Here is a 23,229-nt window from a genome sequence, read left to right on the forward strand (position 1 = left end):
ATATTTGTGTTGAATCAAGTCAAATTAAACTACTTACTGGCTACCATGTGATACCATTTTCCTGGCAAGCACCTTCCTGTTTCCAGAGTGAATCGATTCATACTAAAACCTATTTACTGAGTACATGTTTCAGGGATATAATGTGTCATACAATTAGCTTTCCTCTTATATTAATTCTAACCACATGCACATTTTCAAGTGTGTAAAAGACACATTAAGAAATAGGTAGGCCAAAGAATATATTCTATTTAGCATCATGCCTGGGAAATAGCCCATATGAATGTCTCTGTAAAGTCACCTCCTCCTCTGCATTTAAACCTTAACAAAATTAATTTCTATTGCAATACCTACAACTGCCCAACTAATGATTATAACAGTGAGAATAGAAAACTCAGTTGGAAGAGACACACAATGACCATTGACCAACTGCTTGACCAATTCAGAGTTGGCTTTGTCCAAATGCCTCTCACACACTGACAGGCTTGGAGCATCCACCTCTTGCAGGAAGCCTGTTTCAGAGTTTGACCACCCTCAGTAAAGAAATGCCTCCTAATGTCCAGTCTAAACCTCCCCTGGTGCAGCTTTGAACCTTTCCCACATGCCCTATCCCTGGGAGAAGAGCTCAGAATGGAGCTCCCTCTTCACATCCCCTCCACATTAAGCTGTACAGAGAGATAAGGTTGCCCATTTAGCCTTTTCACCAAACTAGACAAACCCAGAGTCCTCAGATACTTCTCACAGAACATTTCTTCCAGCTCTTTCACCAGTTTTGTTGTTTTAGAGACAACTGAACAAGGCTCAGAATGCTTTATTATGAGCATCTGAGCAACTCTGACCCTAAGCACTTTCAGATTACAATCTCTAGAGGGAAGAACTGTACCTTCTCATGGCTATGCAGTTGCTAACATACCTTAGACAGAAAGGAAAAAAACAAAATTAATAACTAATTTTTTAAGGCTTGCTTTTTAGCCTTTGTAGCCTTCTGAGCTCTGACTCTCAGAAGCAGGTCTGTTGGCCTGTAAGAACAATGAGCATATTAATTTAAGTAATGCCTTTCTATTAACACAGTGAAGAAATAAGACCATTCACTTGACAGTTGCTTTTGGAGATAAGTATTATTCCCTTTTTTCCAAATATTTTTATATACAAATTGCACTATTTACAGGCAGGCTTAGCCTTGCAGACTGACAGTAGTAATTGATCTATAAACTCATTTCAATGTCAGCTTTATGCTTCGTTTTGGTGATACTTGTTTAGAAGGGAAACTTGTCAATAGCATTCCAGTCAGCAAGTAGGTAAGTTGTCCACGGAGTTAAATCGTCCTAAAAACTCTGAGAAAATTCATAAACTTGTGTGTCTTATACTGAAGTACTGTAATCCTTTAGTTGGTATACAGAAAATATACAGGTTGTATAAGAGCAAAGCAGAATAATATTTTCTTAATTAATAGAAGTTTCACTACTTTCATATTTCTATGCTGAGTCACAAGATATACATTAAAATGTGAACACTTAAGAGACTTCACTGTTCTTAATTTTATCTCATGTCTATTTCAATAAGAAATTTTTCCAAATTATTAGTGTCCTTTTTAGTGAGCAAACCATTAATTGAGTTGTCATCTCTGCGTATTTGTTCCGTATTTGTTTTTCTCAAACTTACTTAGTAAGTGATGAGAACCATCTTTTACTTCCAGTTACCAGTTCTGCACTCTGGGTGCTTACATTGTCCTCTCTGAACCATGGACTGCATGGGTCACCTCTCTCTTGAATGGTTGTTTTACCCCTATGATGTTTATACAGATTATTCAAGCCTGGGAGAATGAAGTAAGTTAAGGAGAAGGGTAGGAGAAAAAGGGGACAGAGTAAGTAAAGGCATAAGGAGGATGAAAAAGAAGATGGGGGAAGATAGAGCAGACTCATGGAAGACTCGTAAGAATCTAAAAAGCAGCCAAAAAAATCCAGCAGTGCCAGCACTACAGAGAGGTGCCAGCACTGCAGAGAGTGCCAGCAGCCAAACCACTGCCAGGAAAAGAGGACCCAAGCCCAGCAGCTGCAGCAATATGGAGACAGTCTAGCATTACTGCCAGGAAAGAGAGGACAGCATGTCCAGCAACACCAAGGTGGAGAGACTGAGTGTCCAGCAGCATGATGGAGAAAGGATGGCTCATTACCACCAAACTTCAACTGACATAACTTTGTCCATGTGAAAAACAGCTCAAAAAAAGGCAAAATTATAGTGCCCTGCCATCCATACTTACTGCTGAGCTGACAGTTTCAAATACTGTTTAGCCTACAAATTTGTGCATAAACTGTGCATTACAAACTCTCAGAGTGGTTGGTTGTTCAGTGGTCAGCTTGAATGGATACATTGTGAGTTCTGGCTGTGAGATTTCATATAATTATTGCCATTCAGGTAACTGGCTGGCACATATCAGTAAAGCAATTAGTATCACCACTGATCCTTAAATTAGCCCATCAGAAAAATCTTAACAAACATGCCTGTGAAAAGAATTTTTGGCACTTTCTCCTTCGCTTTTGCTGGAGTTCAAACTTTAGAAGCCTTAGATATCTTAGATGGAAACTTTTGACTCTTTGCAAGAATACCACAAAGTGTATTTCCTACTGAAATTCTCTTTTCATTCTCTGGAAGGGGAGGAGACAGTAACCTTAATGAAGTCACTGCTTTTTGCAAAATTGTTATTGTTCTCAATGATCTCTAGTATAGGTGTACATCAAGATCTTTCTTCTGATCCTGCTCATTTGATAATAAATACTTCACAGAAAGGAAGGGTTAACTAGCTTAAGAGTAATGAAAACTGAGAGTTATCACTGCTGATTCAGTACTATACATAGTCTCCCTTATAAAATTTTCCAGGAAGGATGATTATTTGTTGGTGATCACATCTGCAGAAGCTGTACATTCTTAGTAGTAGCATATTCCTCAAAAATCTCAAATTGTTCAAACCTGAAAAGTCAAATCCTGGAGGCTGACAACAGGATTGGCAGACAAATTAGCATCAAAATCATAAGTTACCCAGACACGCTTTTCCTGTTCAAGAAATATAGAGAAACTAAGTTCTGCATAGATCAAATATAATTAATATACATTGAACCATTCTTGTACGTCAGTAAGAAATTAAAAAGTTAAGTGGCCAAATACGCAAATGCAAAAGAAAACTAAAAAAAAATAGAGATGTTAATAATGTGCTTTAAAATCCCAATTAATACTGCTAATTACTGCACTGGTATGAATCGCATGTATTCATGCTTTGTTGCTAAAAGGTACAAATGAATAGAAATCAAGTGGAGAAGAAAAACTGCTATAAAATTCAAGATAGTGAACCATGCATGCTGTAATTTGAAAATAACTGAAGAGAGAATATGATATCTTTAAATGTCAACAATAGAGCTTATAATAAACCTGTATCTCTTCATGCCAAAGAGAGTCAGTGAGGAGGTAGAAAAAAAAAGGTCAAAGATGTATCACACCTCCAAGCAGCTCTCTCCCCAGACTTTGCAGATAAGTTATTAACAGGCAAAAAACACATACCAATGCAAAAAATTTAATAAATGGCATAGAAATATTTTGAAGCTTTAAATAACAAAAATAGACTTTGTATTTATTACAGAGGATAATACTAGACTTGACATACTAAGAATTTCACCAGAATGATGCTCTGGTAGCTACCCTCCTGGTAAGAATATCTTGGCTGTCAAGGAACTCCAACTTAATAGAAAATAGTAACAACAGCTGATGACACTAAGCGTGAATATTTTTGATTAGATTATATAGTAGGAAAGAACTGGGGATGAAAGAATCTACCAACAGAAGTCACAAATTTTCTGTCTCAGGATATAGTCAAATAAACAGCAGAGAAGTATATCCTTTATCCTAATACAAGTAAAGGTCAAGAGGGTCAGCTAAGGTTGTTAGATGAATATTAGATACAGAAATTTGGGCCAGGACATAAAAACTTGCCTAAATAATCAGTATTATCTGCATTTTCAAAACAATTTGGCTTCAAAAAGCAGGTTCTTAAAATGATACAAGAGAGGCAAAATTATTCTGGAGACAAATTATGTTGAGACCTTTAAATACCCCTATACTGAAATCATGAAGCTACAAGTAAAGGAAACATTTCTGAAGAATGTTCTTCAAAACCTCATGTTATCCCAGGCCTAAAATACCCCAAAACCTTATTTGTATGTCCCATGTGAAGCTACATGCAGAAAGTTCCATAAATTGTCACCTATTTTGCATCTCAAAACAGGGTTATCCTGCAAGCCAATAGCTCTTTGAAGGCAATAAGAGAAAGATATTTTAGAGCTGTCTTAAAACGACAAGAAAGTGTAGGGTGTTGGACAAAACCATTGTGATGGCCTGTGGCAGATTTGAGGCCACGGATTCACTTGGATTCATTTCCACGGGACTTCAATATGTGTTTGAAATTCAGCATGCATCTAAGTGCTTGCCTGAAGATAATACCTAACAAATATCCAGATCTCACTGGGGTTTTTTTTTGCAGTGGAAACCAGAAGACAGTATTTTCTCAAAAGGTAGCACGGTATGAAAAGTTTACAAGAATAGGTGCATAGGCTTGGAAAAGAGATTATACTAGAAGTATTTACCATGTATAAACAGGGAAGAAGAGTGAGATACTTACAGAGTAATAGGTAGGGAAGTATGTTTTGTGTTAAAAAATTATTGTGCCATATTTTCACACTCTCTCTTTTGAGCTGTAATTCTTGGAGCTGATATTGACTTCCTTACTGCCAACAGTGAAAATTAAAGGTACATAGTAGATGGATCCTTAACGTGGCTAAACTTTCCTTAAAGTCGTCTTCCCAAAAAGGGGTTGAAATCTCTCCTCACATGACCATGAAATCAAGTGAAAAAACATCAAGAAATTGTCAATTTTCAAGTTTTTCCATGCATAACTTCTGTCTGAAGAGGAGTTACCGAGTTTGTCCGGCTTTGTTTTTTTAATGGCCACATATGTCATGCCAGTACACTGCTGGCCAGCTAAAAAGATCTCAAAAACATTGGGTGCGTTGTTTCAAAACAGAAAATTACTTTCTGTGTGAAGTTGGTTGGAACAATTTTCCCAAGACACCATTCATTATTAGTAAAGGCCTACAAACATGTCAATTATGTGTTCTTTCTCATCTACCACTCACGCAGGAGAACATCATTGTCTATGGCTAAAGTGGATACTAATTTATATTGAATTTTCCTTTGGTTTGTGTCAAGAGATAAATGTGAATTGCTGAATTCATACTCACCAACACAATTCTTTCCATTTGCATCAAGTTCATACCCTTCATAACACTGACAGACGTAGGACCCAGGTGTGTTCACACAAATCTGCTCACAGGCATGTTTCTCCACAGCACAAAGGTCCTGAGCTACAACACATAATTGCATGAGTATGAAATTCTTTGACCTTCTACAATGCACAGGTAGACTATAGATCAAAAATAAATTGCAGGAAGCTATGGACAGCTCTTTTGAGGTGAGCTCATTTTAACACAGATCATGCTAATGTTCCATCAAACACTGAAAGCCAATAGGATCAGTCACTCAAAGCTGAAGCACTTGTCCCTTCAGCTGAAGGCAATGACTATTAATGGATCAATGGTGCCTAGTAGAGTTGCTTGATGTATGTTTCTCTAAAAAGTTCAAAGGGCATTCTTCAGGGATTTTTTTTGAAAAAGAGAAATAATTGGGTTTATTTGTGTATATTTGGGGGGTTTTTTTGCATAACCAGATAAATGATGACAAGGTTGGAAAAGGAAAGGAAAACACAACAGCAAAAAACTTGGGGATATTTCATTTCTGAGTTTTAGAATTTTTCAGTTTTATGTAAATACCATAGCAAGTTACCCCTTCCATGCGAAAGATCTCATAAAAAAAAATTACCATGACAAAAGAGGTCAGTTCAGCACCTAGCCAAATCAAGCACACTGGGCTTTCTCTTTAACGGACCAAAGCTTTATGAGAACCCCAAGTTTCCCCAGCGAAAGCTCTGGAAAGCAGAGTACTTTGTGTTGCTCAAAGACTGCTCAACACATAATGGTCATTTACATCTACAACATAGGCTTTTGGAACATGTTTGAGGAAATCAGCCAAGCAAAACCAAATTTTCTTTTATAGCTGTCTGCTTCATATCAAGCGGCATGATGAACAGCACAAACAGTCGCTTAACTCTTTTGTTCCAGTGTAAACAGCCACAAACAGATAATTTTCCAGCTTGTTTCAGCTACATTCCTCTTTTGTATTATTTTGTTTATTAATGTAAGATTTGAGCATCTCTAGAGAAGAATGGGAGAGATTAGTTAAACAAACAAATACAGTGTAATAAGTAAAGAACACCCATTATCTGACACAAACACTCTTCTCTAGAAAAGTTAGACCACAGTACACGAAAGGAGCATCCTTTCATGGATGCAAAAGCATCATAATTAAACAAATGTAAGAATATTTTATGTTGAACACACAAACCATTTCCCAGCCTGAAGCAAAGTTGTCAGTTCATTACTGATTGAAGCCATTTGGTTAAGGGCTTTTAAGAACTGCGTACTGATAGCATTTATTCTCACAACATTAAAAAAAAAAGGGAGCAGAAGAATAAAAACAGAGTCTAACTTTAGGTACAAAAAGAATGAAAAGAGAGTATAACACTAGGTACATACCACTCATCTTTTCTGCATTATTTAATTCAGAAAGTGTTAAATTATGTATATAAGGAAAGTATTTGTTCATGGAAGAGCTGCTGAAGACATCCAAACCTTAGATAAATAAATCTGGTTTATGTTGATCATGTATTGTACTTTGCATAAACATGATGAAGATTTATTTTACTTAGATGTCAAGTGAGGAATCTATTGTCTCTGTGCACTTGTGGGCATTTAACAGCTAGTGAAGGTAACTAAAATATTCACAGACTGTGCATTTTTCTTTTGCTGTGGTTCCCCTACCTCCAGAACTAAGGTGTCCCCTTTGTCCAGGCTTGGCTCCCTAACCTCATGAATTCTGTTACGTCTCTGTGCGGGTTTTAGATGTAATGGTTTGACCTTCTCTAGACTGATACTGCATCATCTCTCTCCTTCACCAATGATTTGCACCATCCTAGCACATTTAAGGCCATTTTGATGACTCTCAGATTTCCAGTGCTAATTGCTAGAATCAGTTTATAGTTTGGTGATGTAAAAAACCCAAAGGCTACAAACACATTGAAGGACTAATTTCCCTTTCATATTGCTTAAACTGCAATCTGGTATCATCTGACTGATGATCAAAGCAGGTACACAAAGAAATCATGTGTGACGGGTAAGTGGGGAAAACTAATAGAAATCATAGCTAAAAAAGAAGGTAAAGCAATGCAGGAAAGGGCTTTGAAAAATTGTAGGAAGGGAGCATATTGAGGGCTACTGTGCATGGGTCACCAGCAGAAAAATTACACACAATTCAAAAGCTCTTGGAAATTAACCTGTATTTGAAGCAGTGCAGTGCCCAAATGCTAAACTACTGGCTGAGAAAAACTATGGAAATGTAACAGAGTAAAAAGAAGAAGAGACAATGAAGAATTTTTCATACTTGTAATTAATTTTTAAAAATCTATTCACAGAAAAAAAAAAAAAGCCAGAATTGATGTTAGGGATGAGAATTGGGACAATGTGTGAGAGACAATTAAAAAAGAAGAAAAATTTTGAATTTCAAATAAATTTCAAAAAAATTCTTTGTTAAAATTCTTTAAGATATTTAACTGCATGTGGAGGGTTTAAAAGAATACAAAAGTTTTAAATAAGAAGCATTTTAAGAAGGACACAATGAAGAGAAAAGGTTAGACAATAACAATACTACTGAAATGTGATTACATAGTTGGAGCCATCATTTGTAATGATGATTACATCATATGACCACTTTCTTTCTGATGAGTTATAGCAAACATGCAGAAGCAGAGAAAATAGGCTCTACGAAAAATGTCCTGGTCAGTATTCTTCTCTTGGCTGAGTTACTAAACCAAATAATTATTAGGAAATATTCCAGATTGGACTCTTTTTTTTTTTTTTCTTTGTTTGGTGCATCTTCTACAGGAAACAAAACCACTGAAGTGTTAAAGTTTTTCACTGAAGTGAAAAAATAAAGTGTTACATTTGTTCCATTTAATGCAACACATTGCCTTGTAATTCACAGAAATGCTTATGACAAATGTCTACATTTGGTGAAGGATGTGGTGAGAAGGAATAGAAAACAGATTCTCACAGCTCAACAGCATAGAAGGTGAACAGCTCAAAAGTGGTTTTCCTCCTGTAGCCCAAAGGGTCTGAAGATGCTTCCATGCAGGAGTGAGAATATCCTGATCTCTCCAGAGCTGACATTATTTAGATCCCATTCCTATTTACTGAGGCTCTGAAACCATGTATCCCACTACACATGTAAAGAGTCCAATCCCCAGGCTGCAGAATCACCTTCTGAGGTGACATACTGACATACCCTCACTTGTTCATTGGTGCTTAGTATTTGATATGAAACACAGCTCTAAGCAAGAGAGACTAAGAATCCACTAATCTCAAGATACCTGATAGTTTTATGGTACTCTCCTGAGATACAGAACATCAAATACAAGAACAGGATTTGAGCCTGCAGTCTTCACCTTAGTTCTAAATTAGAGATTGTAAGAGGTACATCCTATGCTTTCACGATGACTGTCTCCCACAGCTTCTTGAATAGACGTTTTCCAAAATTTTTCTTCTGTCTAAAATCAGTTTAGCAACTTTAATTTGAATCTATGCACTTCCACTTGAATCCATGCACTGCTGTGTGATAAAAACCTGAACTTTTAGCAAATACATTTTCCACAAGTAATTAAAGATAGCGTTACATAATTTCTTTAAAGTAAGGTGAATACAGAAATAATTTGGGCATATCCTTCTAATGTAAATTGCTGTTACTTACTAGGAAGCAAGTTAAAATGGACTAACAAAATACCGATCATGAAGATCAAAATTAAAGTGAAATAAAGTTTGTTATTAAAAACTATACAGCTAATTGCTAAAAACTGAAAAAAGTCAACACTTTTAAAGAGAGGAATGAGAGCATAAGCAAGACTTCTGAAACGTTGCAAACCCTTCTATTTCCAGCAGCAGTTCAGAAGAGCTTTTCAGAATGTCAAGTTATTTCACAGCTTTCTAGTATGGGGCTTATTGCACCCTTCTGTACTATTTAGTACTGTTGCTAGCTGGACAAGTTAGTAAAGTATCTAAATTCACTTCATTTGCGATGATAAAGTTATTTATTTGGTTGTTGTTTCATTGTTGAACTTAATATACCAATAAAATTCAAATGCAATTTCATATAGTTACAGTGTACCTCTGGAGAGCTGTGTATAAAATTTAGCTTGATGTATCTCAGAAAGATTTGTAAGAACTTCACTTACACAAAGCAAGAAAAAGAATTACAACTTCACCTTTCCAGACACTTTCTGATGATTAACATTAATTATTTACTGAGCTCAGTTCTTTATGAGCCCAACAGAAAGGGTAAGTGATGTTAAGCACTTTTCGGGAGCATGAAAGAGAAAAGAAAGATAACGCACTGCTGCAAGTCTTCTGGTCAGCATTCAGAATGTATCCTTGTTTACATCTGCACAGGTAGGAGCCAGGGGTGTTTATGCAGAAGTGATCACAGTGGTGCTCAACTATACTGCACATATGAGGCACTGAAAGAAAAAAGGAAAACATTACTAAGTGCTGGTCTTAATTACTTGTGGCCACTGGAAAAAAAAACTGGTGTAGAAAATTTTACTGAAGTAACTTAGAAATTTCAAATTCAGTATTGCTAGTAAAGACAAAAATGAGAGCTTAAGAAAATAAAAATATACAAGACAGTATGTGAAAAAACGAATTATTTGGTGATCCTACAAAGACAATGAAACAAACCTATCATATTCAAATTAAGAAAATAAGTGTAATTTAAGTGTAAGCTGATTTAGAGGACATTCAATTTCTTGCCTGAAGAAAATCACCATGCAGCACCCAATAATAAAGAAGAAGAATGACTAAAAACAACTTAATGAAGAGACTATTTTGCTTGCTTAGTTATTAATGTTGAGGAACGTGCAAATAATACATGATGACACTGAGGACATGTATCTCCAAGATTCATTAAGCAGGAGCTGGGCTGAGCTACACTCCAGATTGTAAGTCTTTCTATTTTTGTTCTGTTTGTATTTTATGTCTCTAATAGCAAGTATTAAAATGCAGCAGACTGAGACAATAAAAGAGAAAAAGAATAGAGGCTCATTCAGTCAAATTCATTGTTGAACTAATTTTCTCCAGGTCAGTGTTTGGGGATTAAGAAATCTTGATGTTTTCTTTCCACTGCAGCATTGCTTGTATGTAATCTCTATAAAATACAGGTGAATTACTTCTCAGAGAACACTGTGTGGAAAATTATCTATTTTGCAACAGCAATTAGGGATTGATGTGCTCCTTAATGTGCTAGGTCGACAAAGCTCAACATTTATGGAATAGATATTAAAAGTAATCTTTTAGAAGCCACAACAGAAGCCTGCTAAATAACTTAATGTGGTAGGTGTGGTACTTGTGGAAAAAACCCACATATGATTTTAAGATATATACACTATGTATCTGCTCTTTGGCATGTTTACAAGAGTTAGGTATTTATTGCTAACACACAAAGCACCACAATTCCCTAATCTCTTAATCAGCTTGTTGGATCTCACAAATTTCTGCCGTAATAAAACTTCTCAAGTACTTTTATTTATGTGAATACAGACCTACTTCAACTTCTTGTTTTTTCATCTTTCTGTCATTCTGAAAAGGAAAGCATTCAATGACAGGAGACCCAGTAATTCAAGTTCCTTCTGAGAATACGTTTTTACCGTCTGTTACCAATCTTCCCATCTACTACGCAAGTATAGTGTACATGCTCTGACGTGTTTCTGTTGCACCCATTTACAAGCAGTGATACTCTGGTCATCAGTCCGATTTCTGTAGTGGAGTCTGCTCTCTGAATGATTTCTGCAACATCATCTGTTGCAGGAGCTGTTTGGTGGTCACAGGCAGGACTGAAGTAATAGAAAGGGTGATCTCATAGTTAAGGAATCTGAACACAAGCCTTGTTGTGAATTAGATTTTATCTTGATATCACAGGGTCCTTATTGGATTTTGGGCAAGCCAACAATATCAGTATCTTCAAGAAAACATCAATCAGCCTTCACACTGTATCTGTTCAGATAGAGACACCTGACTCTGTATTTGCAAGCAATCAAGTGATGGCTGTAGAACTGTGAAAAACATGTTGTATTAGTCCAAAAACATTCAATGCCCCCGAAAATCACACGAGGGATTGCACTGAGTCAAATATTTAAAGTTAGTGGGTGGTTTTGACAAACTTAACCCTGTTTCTGTGCCTCCATTCTCCCAATGTAAAATGGGGATGACACCACTATCTACTTTACAGGAATATAATAAAGACTTTATTTGCCCCTGACTGCTCCATCCCAAGTTTGGTCTTTCTCACGCTTCTTCTAATCTCCACCTCCTTTCCTGGATTCTGTTCCCATTTTCACCAATATCTTTCTGCGTTTTCAACTCTTGTCTTATTCTTCATGCCTCTCATCCCTCAGAATACTCTTTGCTTCTGTTTTACCTTGCTGACTAGTAATAAGAAGAGGTCCTGGCTTCAACTGGTGTTTCTGACATCCCCAAATCTTTAGCAGCCAGGGGCAGCAACTGTAGGGAACCTCTGACTTAATGGAATGGAGCACATCCAGTTTACAGGGATTCTTTTGAGAATACAGGTACTAGGTACTTAGTAGTCTCTACCACCCAGTAGTAAATAGTGGTTAATTTGGCTTACTTTTCATTTCCCCCACAGAGCTTCATCATCTGGCCATGGTTTTCTACTGTCATCACAGGAACCACGAAGACACATTCCCACAGACGTAAGAGTGATTCAGACACAAGGAGAGCTCAGGGGCCAAGGTCTTCTCCCACAGCATGAAGCCCAGCAGACAGCATTCCAGGAGACTTGACCAGAGGGGGGACTTCAATTGCTTTAGCAAAGCAACAAGGTGTCCAGATGTTCCATTCAGCTACAATGATATTTCCTCTGGGTCCACAAGTGGGAGGACTTAAACTAACCACATTTCCTAGGAGGAATGTAGGTGCTCTAGGAAGCAGGGGCTATGATTACTCTCCTGAAATTCAGCAAGCTGAATGCTGCTTCACAGTTGAGAACAAATAAAATGGTATGGATCCTATCTGCAATTTAGTACCTTATGTTGAAATCCATATGAATCTAACAGCTTAAACTCTCTGTTGAATCTGGGTCTGGATTTTTAAATATGTCTAAGGATCTCACTTCGAATTTCCAGCACAGCAAATCCTGGGGAGGCATTCCCTGGAGCAGGAGGCAACCACTACCCTTGTCACCTCCATACTCCTCCATCTGCAGTGGAAGGTTGGCTTTACTGAAGAACACATGTATTTGATTAAAAGTGAGCTAAAAAACTCTAATAAATTTCTTGGACACTGCCCAGTCAGAAAAAAAACAAACCAAAAAGCAAAAAACAAAACAACCCAAAAAAAACAACCAACCAACAAACAAACAAAAAACCAAAAACAGAAAAAAAACCCCAAACCCCAAAAAACCCCAAACCAACCATAACATAAAGAAATGGTATTTGGACTGGATTTGTTTCTAAAACACGACTTTAAAAATCAGCATTTGCTGTTCATTCCATTTAAACTCTGAATCCATTATTAGTTTACTCTTTCTTGGTTTTTAAATATATCCTACTACACCAGCTAACAATACAGCAAGGAAGAAACAGGAAAAAAATCTATTATCGATGAATGTCTGTGTTGTTGTGTTTTGTGCTGAGGCAGTTCAGCTGCTCTTTGAAACAATTTTGGAAAAGATCAAGTAAGGAAAATTCTCCAGACTACCCTTACAATAAGCTTCAGTTCTTTTCTGGCAAAAGCATTCCTAGAGATGAGTGAGCATTTAATCTCACCACGCATTCTTTTTCTGGACTCTATTGAAAATTCATCAGCTTAACACCAAATTTTTATGAAATACTTTCCTACTTATCTCAGGAATAAATAAAAAAGAAAAGTCTACTAAGTACACAGATTAATATAAAATTAATTACAAATGCCACAATATTTGCAAAAGGTAATTCGTTATCAGGGAATTACAGATGGAAGTGATATCTCTATTGTAAATTAATACCTATTAAAATATTTACTTTATAGTATGAATGAATAATATCACTGTAATTGCTTTTCATAACTTTCTGTATTTAAAATAGATAGAATACAAACACTACCATGTCTGTGTTTCACTTTCAGTCACAAGGCATGTACAGAAATTATTCTTTGCCTAGAATTAGTACGTAAGTTTCGGAAGAGGAATCCGTGGACTCTCAAGAATGTTTAAATAGCCAAAAGACTGTTAAGCAGTTTAAAGTTTCACTACTAAGGGAGATCACATTTAAAATGAATAGATGAAACAACTTATCTAATATTCAAAGAGAAGAGATCGTAAATTTAATGCTATTATGTAATAAATAGGAAAATCATGATACGTGTGTTTGCCTAACTGCTTATGAGCACGAGGAATTACGTCACATTTTATAGCACTTAACTGTAGCATGAGTTTTCCCCACGTGTGAATGCTGTTCTGGATATTATCTGGCTAGTATATAGCCAATATATACTTCAATATATATTTTCTAACAGATAAGGTTTCATGTAAAAAAAAAAAGTTTAATTATAATGTATATTTTTTCTGTTTCACTTTCATCTGTGTATTCAAATCTATAGATAAAAATCTTACCACAAAGTTTAGTCTGGAAGGCAGAGGTCAGTGTTTCAATCTGACTGAAATTAGCAACCAGAAACACATGTTCTTCATGTGGTTCGCTCCCAATGGACTTCAGAGTGTTCATATCCACTCTTCCCACTCCAATGGCAAAAATTAGGATTCCTGAGTTACGTGCTTTAGCAGCAATCTCTGCCACAGGATCCTGAGGTCTCCCATCTGTCACTATCATGATAATTCGGGGCACATTCTGCCTCAGAGGTCGAGCCCCTTCTGTCTCTGAAAATGCGATGTTCACTGCATACTGCAGAGCCAGCCCAGTCATGGTGCCTGTCGCCAGGTGCATCATCCTCCTCACCGCTCGTTCGATATCCTGCTTCCGCCTGAAGGTCTTCAGCGAAAACTCCTGTTTGACGGTGCTGCCGTACTGAATCAGACCCACGCGCGTGGTGTCAGGGCTGATGTCCAGAAACTGCAAGATGGTCAAAATGAACTCCTTCACTTTTTCAAAGTCGTAATGGTGCACACTGCGAGAGCTGTCAATGATGAAAACAAGGTCCAGATGTTTGTTGTTGCAAGGGTTTTCTAAAAGGAAAATGCAAACAAAAATACTTTACAATTTCAAAATGCAAATAGGTTCAGGTTTACTGCCTAAACAAACACTCTGACAAGTGCTGGGAAAATTCAGGAAAAACAGAAGATACCAGAACAAAGGCTACTTGGGTAATATAAGTTTGTTCTCCAGTAAATAACAGAAGCTGCCTGTTACTTGATCCTTATATGTACTTCTTTGCATGCATGCGTGAAATAAGTGCCCAAAATGATTAATGGCAGTGGAATGGGGAGATAGAATCATAGAATCAGAGAATACCTTGGGTTGGAAAGGACATTAAAGATCATCGTAGTTCAACACCCCTGCCATGAACAAGGTCACCTTCAACTAAACCAGGTTGCTCAAAGCCAAATCCAACCTGGCCTTAAACACTGCCAGGGCTGGGACATCCACAACTTCTCTGGGCAACGCGTTTGAGTAAAGAATTTCTTCCCTATACCTAATCTAAACCTGGCCTCTTCTAGTTTATTATTAGTTCATTACTTGTTGTCCTACCACTACATGCCCTTGTCAAATGTCACTCTTCAGGTACTTGTGCGTTACCCTGTTGTGCCATTGTTGAGATTTTGACCTCATTCCCCACGAAGGGTGGAAATCCCCTCTGAATGACATAGTTAACTATTTAAGTGGGCTGCACTGTGATGCTTTGTGTGGCAGTGCCTGAGAATTTAGAAATCTAATACTGTGACAAGTCAGAGGGGTATTCCATTAGAAACAGGGAAAACAGAACACAAAGAAATACAGGTCAAAAGCATCTGTTAATTGCACTGAGTGATAAGAGACCTGAAGGGACTGATTTTTCAAGGAAGTTGGCAGTAAGCAGCACTTTGCATGTACAAAGTACAGGTCTCAGTGATGTCAACTGCAGTTGTGAGTGCTTAGCAGTCCTGCAATTCAAATGCCATGATTTCAAACATGTAATTAATACTCATCTGGGGAAAGTTTCACGTATTGGACTAGCTCAGCATCAGAGAGAAAATCCTGTTGTCAACAGTGGCACTCCACTTGGCCAAAGAAACACTCATACTGAACACTCCATGAAATCTATGTCAGCCATCAGAAGTCTTTTTTTCCAAGAGCCACTGAAGCAGAAGTATTATGGACAGAGTATATGTCTATATCTGACAATTGCACAGCTGGGCCAAGCTAGGATAACAGCAGAAGTGAAGGCTGGCTGCCTCCTAGGCATCCTACGAGCTTTCTGGGACCACGGCTACGTCCTCTGGCTTCTGCTCATCATCTTTTTCTAACAGAATATGAGAAACATGAGACATATGTGTGAGTTGGATGATGAGAATAGGGGATAGGGACTGACCATTCACAGGAAGCCAGCACATGGCAGGCTTAAGGCAAGCCTGTGAGGTGACCTATCAGACTTGCCACAGAAGAAGACAGCATATGGAAAAAGATTAAAAGGACTTTGATGGGATGCTGATGAAAAGAAATCAACAGAGGTTTAATGTGTATATTAAAGACTCCTTCAATTTAGGAAATCCCCGAGTCACAAAAGCACGGCAAAAAATAGCTGCAGGTGGCATTTTCTTGTCCTTAAACTATTTCACATGCATCTACTTTTGACCTCTGTCAGAGACAAAATACAGGGTTAGATAGACCTATGGCTTCAATCATTGTATCTGCTCATCTTCTCAAATTCCTGTGGCTATGAATAAACCTGTGAGGTTGTTAGTTGTGTTTGTATGCCTGGCTTGAAAGATTAAAGATGGCAAGAATGTTCATCAGACCTCAGTGGCATCCTCATTTTACTAAGATGAAACACCCCTAATCAGTAGTTTCCCTTACTGCCGAACCCAATTCAATGCCCAGTGCACTGTCATTCATCTTGTGCAGTGAATGAGGCAAATGTTTGGTGGAAAAGTAGTGTTTGACTGTATAATCAAAGGTCATGTCATACTGCACCAGAACAAGTGGGCCAATCAAAGACTCAATTGGAAAAACGTCTGTCTGTAGACTGGCCTTTAAACAAGTTCACTTGTGACTGCTGATGAACACTCATCATGCACTTCTGCCAAGGCAGGGGGTGAGAAAGATGCCTGTTTTCACTCATTAACTCAGAAGCCTCTTTCATAGATTATGAAGAACAGTTGTTGGCATAGAATGAAAATGCTCTTTAATGACAATAAAAATGACTGCCTGGATTTATTCATGTGCAGTCTACAGTACAGCTTTATTCATAAGCGTAGGAATATGCTCGGGTTGCTTATTCTTTCAAAATCAGAGCAGGTTGAATATAAGCCAAGCTGACCAGAAACAAAATTCCAGTTCTAATGGGATACAGATATCCTGACATAACTATTTTCAACTTTATTATCTTAATTATAATTATCCTTATATATATATAAAATTACAAATTATCTTTACTAATATAACATGAATGATTCCAGCAATACAAAGATAATTCTAAGTTATCATTTGTAGGAGCAAAGCAAGAGGAAAGGAGGATAATTACAGAAAAAAAGGCTAAGAATATGTGTGTACATAGGAGGGGAACGACAGACAAGGGAGAAGGGTAAAATGGCTGCTATTTTATTTCCCTTAAAACATTTCAGCATGGATTCACTAAAGGTAAGACATGCTTGACCAGCCTGAGTGCCTTCTGTGATGAAACAACTGCCTGGATGGATGAGGGAAGAGCAGGGGATACTGTCTCCTTCGACTTCAGCAAGGCTTTTGACACTGTCACAACCTCCTCACAGGCACACTCAGGAAGTGTGGACTGGGTGAGTGGACAGAGAGGTGGTTTGAGAACTGGATGAACAGCAGATCCCAGAGTCCTAATTAGTGGTACAGTTGGAGGCCTGTTACTAGTGGCATCTACCAAGGTTCAGTACTGGTAACAGGATTGTTTAACTTTTCATCAGTGACTTGGATGAAGGGGCAGAGGCCTTCTCAGCAAGTTCCCCAACAACACAGAGCTGGGAGGAGCGGCTGATACCCCAGAGTGCTGTGCAGCCCTTCAGAAGGACCTCGACAGGCTGGAGAGATGGGCAGAGAAGAGCTGCCTGAAATTCAACAAAGGCAACTGCAGGGTCCTGCACCTGGGGAGGAATAACCCCAGATACAGGATGGGAACCAACCTGCTGGAAAACAGCTTCATGGAGAAGGACCTGGGTGACCTGATGGACAACAAGCTGTGGGCAATGAAATATCCATGAGCCAGCCGTGTGTTCTTGTGGCCAGTAAGGCCAAAGGTATCCTGGGGTGCATTGCTAGCAGGCTGAGGGAGGTGATCCTGTCCCTCTGCTCAGCTCTAGTGAGGCCACATCTGGAGTGCTGTGTCCAGTTCTGGGCTCCTCAGTACAAGAGAGACATGGAGCTACTGGAGTGGGTCCAGAGGAGGGCTACAAAGATGATGGGGGGACTGCAGCATTTCTCTTATGAGGAAATGCTGAGGGTGCTGGGCCTGTTCAGCCACAAGAAGAGACAACTGGGAGGGGACCTCATCAATGTCTATCAGTCTCTGAAGGGAGGGTGTCAAGAGGATGGAGCCAGGCTCTTGTCAGTGGTGCCAAGCAATAGGACAAGAGGCAATGGGCAGAAACTGATGCACAGGAAGCTCCACCTGAACATGAGGAAAAACTTCTTTACTTGTGCAGGTGCACCAGAACAGGCTGCCCAGAGAGGTGGTGGAGTCTCCCTCACTGGAGATATTCAAGAACCATCTGGACACAACCCTGTGCCATGTGCTCTGGGATGACCCTGCTTGAGCAGGGAGGCTGGACCAGATGACCGATCCACTGTGCTCCCTTCCAACATGACACATTCTGTGATTCTGTGAAAACAAGTCAAAACTACAGCCATGGTGTTGAATCCTTTTAACTGGAACATAAAGATTTGGATCCCAGTCTGAAGAGACTCATTTTTCTCTATTCTGAAGTCTGGAATGAATCTTGGTGGGAAAAAGCCTGGAGAGTGTTGGTGGATAGTACTACCAGAAACACATGACATTGTGTTGAATTACTTCAGAAAAATCTATTCATCTGAATGAAACACAGTATATTCCAAAGTTCTATTTATAGAAATACCACACATTTCCAATCACGATGTATTTAAAATCTTTGTCTTCTTATTTGGTATGAATTTTTTTAAAACTCTGTAACTATTAAAGTTGGTTTAACTTGGGCTCAGTGAAAAATAAAATGTAACTCTTCTAAAGATAAAAAATCTAGCTTGGTGGTATTTTGAGGAGTGGCAATCAGTAGTAATGACTAACAGATCTAAACACTCATCCCCTCAGATATATTTTCAGTGATAGCTTTTTAGCAGTTACATGCTTCTCCATTTGTCCTGTGAATTATAATCTCTTCCTCTGACCAGCTCTCATTTTAAACAGGGAACTTTCTCACAACTTTGGCAAACATCTTCATAACTAAAAGTAATTCCCCTTCACTCTTATGAAAATTGACATACTCATTGAAAAGAGCTACTCATCCATAAACCTACTTCTAAGTCAGCAGAGGTCTTGTACTGCCAACACAAAAGTTAAAAAAAACCCCTCAGTGTGGGTTGTATTATCCAAAGGGGAAGCCAGGAGAGGCAAGACAAAGACAGAAGGAAAGATCAATTCAGTAGTAAATATGTTCTCCTTCTCTACTCAAAATCCACTTTGTAAATGACAGTTACAGTGATGCCACCTTTGGACAACTAACAATGCAAGGAAATTTCAGTTCTACTGGGAAGAATCCAGCTGGGATCAAATTACTGAGAGATACACAAAACAAAGCTTAAAGTAATATTGAGCATCTTAATTTCCTCTAAAGTTGAAAATTCTGTTAAGTCATTTTATCGGATGACTGCACGTTTCCTTCTACTCCTTTCTCAAAGCAAATTATGCTCAGCCTATTTTGGCTTTGACAAAGCTGGCTCTGTTTTGATTTTGCTCACCCACACAGGGTCTGTGTCCGAGAGTGTGTTTCTATCTTCTCGTCTTATTTTTCAGTAATGCTACATTCCCTTAATACAACTAAAGTAGCACTAGGGAGCTTTCTTGGGCATTGGAATTGACTCTTCTAGGCTGTTAAATCATTAGAACTGTTCCTGATACTCTTGTCTGAGGACAATTCACATTTTCTCAAGCAGTTCTCAGGCATGATATGGGAAGCAGCATGAGCCAGGGATCCATCCTATGTGGATGGAACTGGTCTGTGAGCTCAGGGTGTTCCCCAGCACAGAAGCAGGCCAGGTTGTACCACTGGTCTCAGTGCCACAGAGCAGTCTAAGGTACCAGCTAAGCTCAGAGGCCAGCTGGCCTGCATCCACGGTGTTAAACTCACCTTTCTGCTCAGAGTGGCTGTATGCAAGAGGCCTCCTGGGAATAATCCCTGTAGGGATTATTGTCTGTACCTTCTGAACGACGCATGGAGATTGCTAGTCACTGTGGGCCAGAGACAGTTCCAGCCATTTAACAGCAACAGTAAGGGTGGAGTTCCAATGCCCAAGAATGTTCCCAGCACTGTTTCATTTCCTCAAACATTTCCATCTGCGGATATTCAAACTGAACACATTCAAAGGACACAAGTTTTAGATGATGATTTTTCAAAAGTTTTTGCAAGCTGGTTCTCTTGAAAAAACTGCTTGTTTAAAAATGAGTTAGCTATTTTCTGGTTTTGTCCTACATCTTTATGACTCCTTAATACTTTCTTTTTTTTTTAATCTAGATATTACTTATTTGGTTATATAGGTCCTTATCCTAATAGATGAGAATGGATAAATGTTAAAGAAGGTTAGCTCAATTTGGTAAACACTACAGCAAAGTTTAGACATTGAAAGAGTAATTTACAACAAGTAAATATTAGCTCCATGAAAAAGATGTTTGTTATAGAGTATAACAATTCAAGCAAAAAGGAAGGATTAAATCAGTTAAGAAAAAATGAGATCATAGAAAAATTATTGCCTGAGCAGGCTTTAATGGCAATTTTCATGTTTTGTGTTTCTTAGCTCACTCCCCAGTAATGCATACACAAAAATTACATGTTCTGTGACAGTGCCAGCAGCAACACCAGGTTTATTTTTAGATTTTATCTTTGAGTAACAGAACAAGTCTTCACTCAACATTAAATAAAAGGGGGAGAAAACTATTCTCCCAGTTATCATATTTTACTTCTTCCTAAATGTATCTTTTTTCTTTGCCATTTTATTATTTCATTTTCCATCAAGCCCTCAATATTACTTGCCCGTCTTCTTTTTACAGCTTCTTGGCTTATAAATCTCTGCGTAAGTCCTACAAAATTTGTTAAAAGACGTATGAACTTGCTGGGTGTCAAATATTTTTTTCTTAAGGTCCAGAATTCTGGTTTTTCCTAGCTAAATATCCAGCCAGAAAGATTTTGTTTGACAGGTTCTCAGATAACTCTGAAGGATTTCTTAGGTCATCAAGAAGGTTTAATCTTCTTGCCACACAATTATGCAAGTGAAGAATAGCTAAATTTCCAATTCATTCATAAACATACCAAGCACAAAATGCTTTGGAAAACACATTTTGTGGTTATGATTGTTGCAAAGAATAAATGAAGAAGAGCCGTAATTCCAAGAACTTCTTGTCTCTAGTGAGACATTTTGAGCAAGTTAGCTTCCACTCCTTTTGGGTTTTTTCTCATTTTAAGTCAAAGATGGACAAAGTATGGTATGGTACATTTCAGATATAATATAGTTCCTGAAGGAAATGTTAGAAACTGCTCAATACCCCTTTCCTATCACACATACATGCTGCACTTGGTTCTGCAGGTGACGCCACCTCTTCCCAGCTCTGGGACAGGCCCTGGATCCAAGGCTTGCCCTGTACTCTCTGGCCCCATCCTTGCTCTGAATCTTTCCCCAAACACACAGGCCTATGGCCCTAACCCAAACATTCATTATGAGTTTGGCAGCTCACCCACCTCTCCTTACAAATTTCTTCATCTGGGAACAATCACTAAATGGAACACAGCCTCCAGACATTTCTTTATTGCCTCTGACAAAATCTTTTCTGAACTTCAAAAATTGCTGGGAGAACTGTACAGCAGGAGGCTCTTGTCCAGAGATTTACATTTCCTTCTACATGCAAATACTTCATTATTAGTCACTGCAGGGGGGTATATTACTTTGTTCTCATTTCACGTCACTATTCCTACTCCTTCCCTGTCATGCTTTTCCAAATAACAAGGTCATTATTAACACTGAATCTCTCTAAATCCAGAGTCCCAGAACTGACTCCTAGTATTTCTTCATTTCTTTACCAATACTGGTGCTGTCTCTGGTATGAAGCCAAAGCATGGTGTAGGGATAGCCTCAAGTTTCTTAGCTCTTTCTGGTTATTTCAGCTGTTCTGAGATAGAAACTTGCATTTCCTGACAGCAGTCAAACCTGCTTTCATGGTCAGGAGGACCAGGGAGCAGGTTGTTTTCCTTGCAGGCAGTGGAACACCTGGACAGAGGGATAAAGTATCCTGATATCCTCAGGCACATGGCAACATGAACATCTACCCACCACTTCCTGACAGAAACAAATGTTATGTGCTCTCGGCTAAGGATAGCTTACACCCATAAGAGATGAGGAATTAATTTTCTGAGCCATGATGGGGAAACTTGTGGTACACACACTAATCCTACTTCGCATCCTGTTCCCACAGGCAGCCTGGAAGCACTTACTCTAATTGTGATTGTCTTTTCCTGCACTCACCTGCAAAACATCAAATCACAACCAACATGAAAAAGGTGATTGTATGGGAGAAGGTGATCTTTTTATTTTTCTCCTTGAAGATCTGAGACTCCTATCTTGCCTAAGCTACTTGGGGTGCCATTGGAAGGACACAGAAATTATTAGAGAAGGAACAGATACAGAAAGTAAACAATTGTTAGTAGCAGCAGAGAAAATTTAGGGGGAAAATGTGACTTTAGTGAGTTTGTGGTGTCTTGCTTTCACAACATTAGCTTAACATTTTAAAAACTCCTATCCATACTTTTTTTTAAAGTTGCCCATGTCTTTGTTTACAGGGAAAGCTGTTAGCAACCTCAACATTACTCATTGATCAGCTGACCTGAAACCACATATTTCTATCTATTGGTAACGGTCTAAGTATTAGATTCTTTTCCAGAACAAATTCAGAAACAGCATGCTGGGATTGTGCTATATACCATTCCCCATGTCTCCCAAAACATGTGGGACATCATGTCCACTGGCGAACTAGTAGTTCTACCACTTCAGTAGTACTTAAATAAGATGGTGTCTTCAAGGTTCCAGAGCAATTTAAGGCGTGTTTTCTTCATCCACAATAATGTCTGATTACCTATTCATGCCTATAAAATGAGATGTTCCTTAAGTCATGCAAATGCTGTTTCCAAGATTTTCAAGTTAATTTTGCACATACGTGCTTTTTAAATTAAGCTAAAGTGCTCAAAGTGAAGTCAAAACCAGCACACTGCTGAACATCAGGGTTCTTTCTTTTGGCCTGATTTTTCTTCAAGACATAATACACAGAGGAGGCTTTGAGCTCCTTGAGAATATACACATAACAACAGTTTTTTTACTCACAGTAATTTTCCTCACTGAATTATTGTCAAGGCAAACTCTTTTTCAAACAGAAATGGCATTTCACAGTAATTCGTGGGGGTTGTAACAAACAAATTCAGAAATACAAAGATCACTTGATGTTTAGTTCATGACTCAGTTTTTTCTGTAACAGCAGATTTCTTTCATCCTGTGGAAAAATTACAAATTACCTTTAAAAAAAAGGGAAAAGAAGAAAAAAAGGGAGAGGGCAAATTAAA

The 23,229-nt window shown here is 38.3% G+C and overlaps 1 protein-coding gene across 2 annotated transcripts in view; it reads right to left on the reverse strand.

The window, feature by feature from the left end:
* The window catches only part of MATN2 (matrilin 2), a 61,331-nt gene that overhangs the window by 32,053 nt on the left and 6,049 nt on the right, over positions 1–23,229 (reverse strand). For both annotated transcript variants that reach the window (XM_017730372.1, XM_017730371.1), the window contains exons 2-4: positions 13,870–14,439; positions 9,599–9,721; positions 5,283–5,405 (exon numbers count right to left, since the gene is read on the reverse strand). In XM_017730372.1, coding sequence (XP_017585861.1) covers positions 5,283–5,405; positions 9,599–9,721; positions 13,870–14,439 — 816 coding nt within the window. The remainder of the gene's footprint in view (positions 1–5,282; positions 5,406–9,598; positions 9,722–13,869; positions 14,440–23,229) is intronic.

Source organism: Corvus brachyrhynchos, unplaced genomic scaffold, assembly GCF_000691975.1.
Source record: "Corvus brachyrhynchos isolate BGI_N302 unplaced genomic scaffold, ASM69197v1 scaffold302, whole genome shotgun sequence".
In the NCBI taxonomy this organism is placed as follows: domain Eukaryota; kingdom Metazoa; phylum Chordata; class Aves; order Passeriformes; family Corvidae; genus Corvus; species Corvus brachyrhynchos.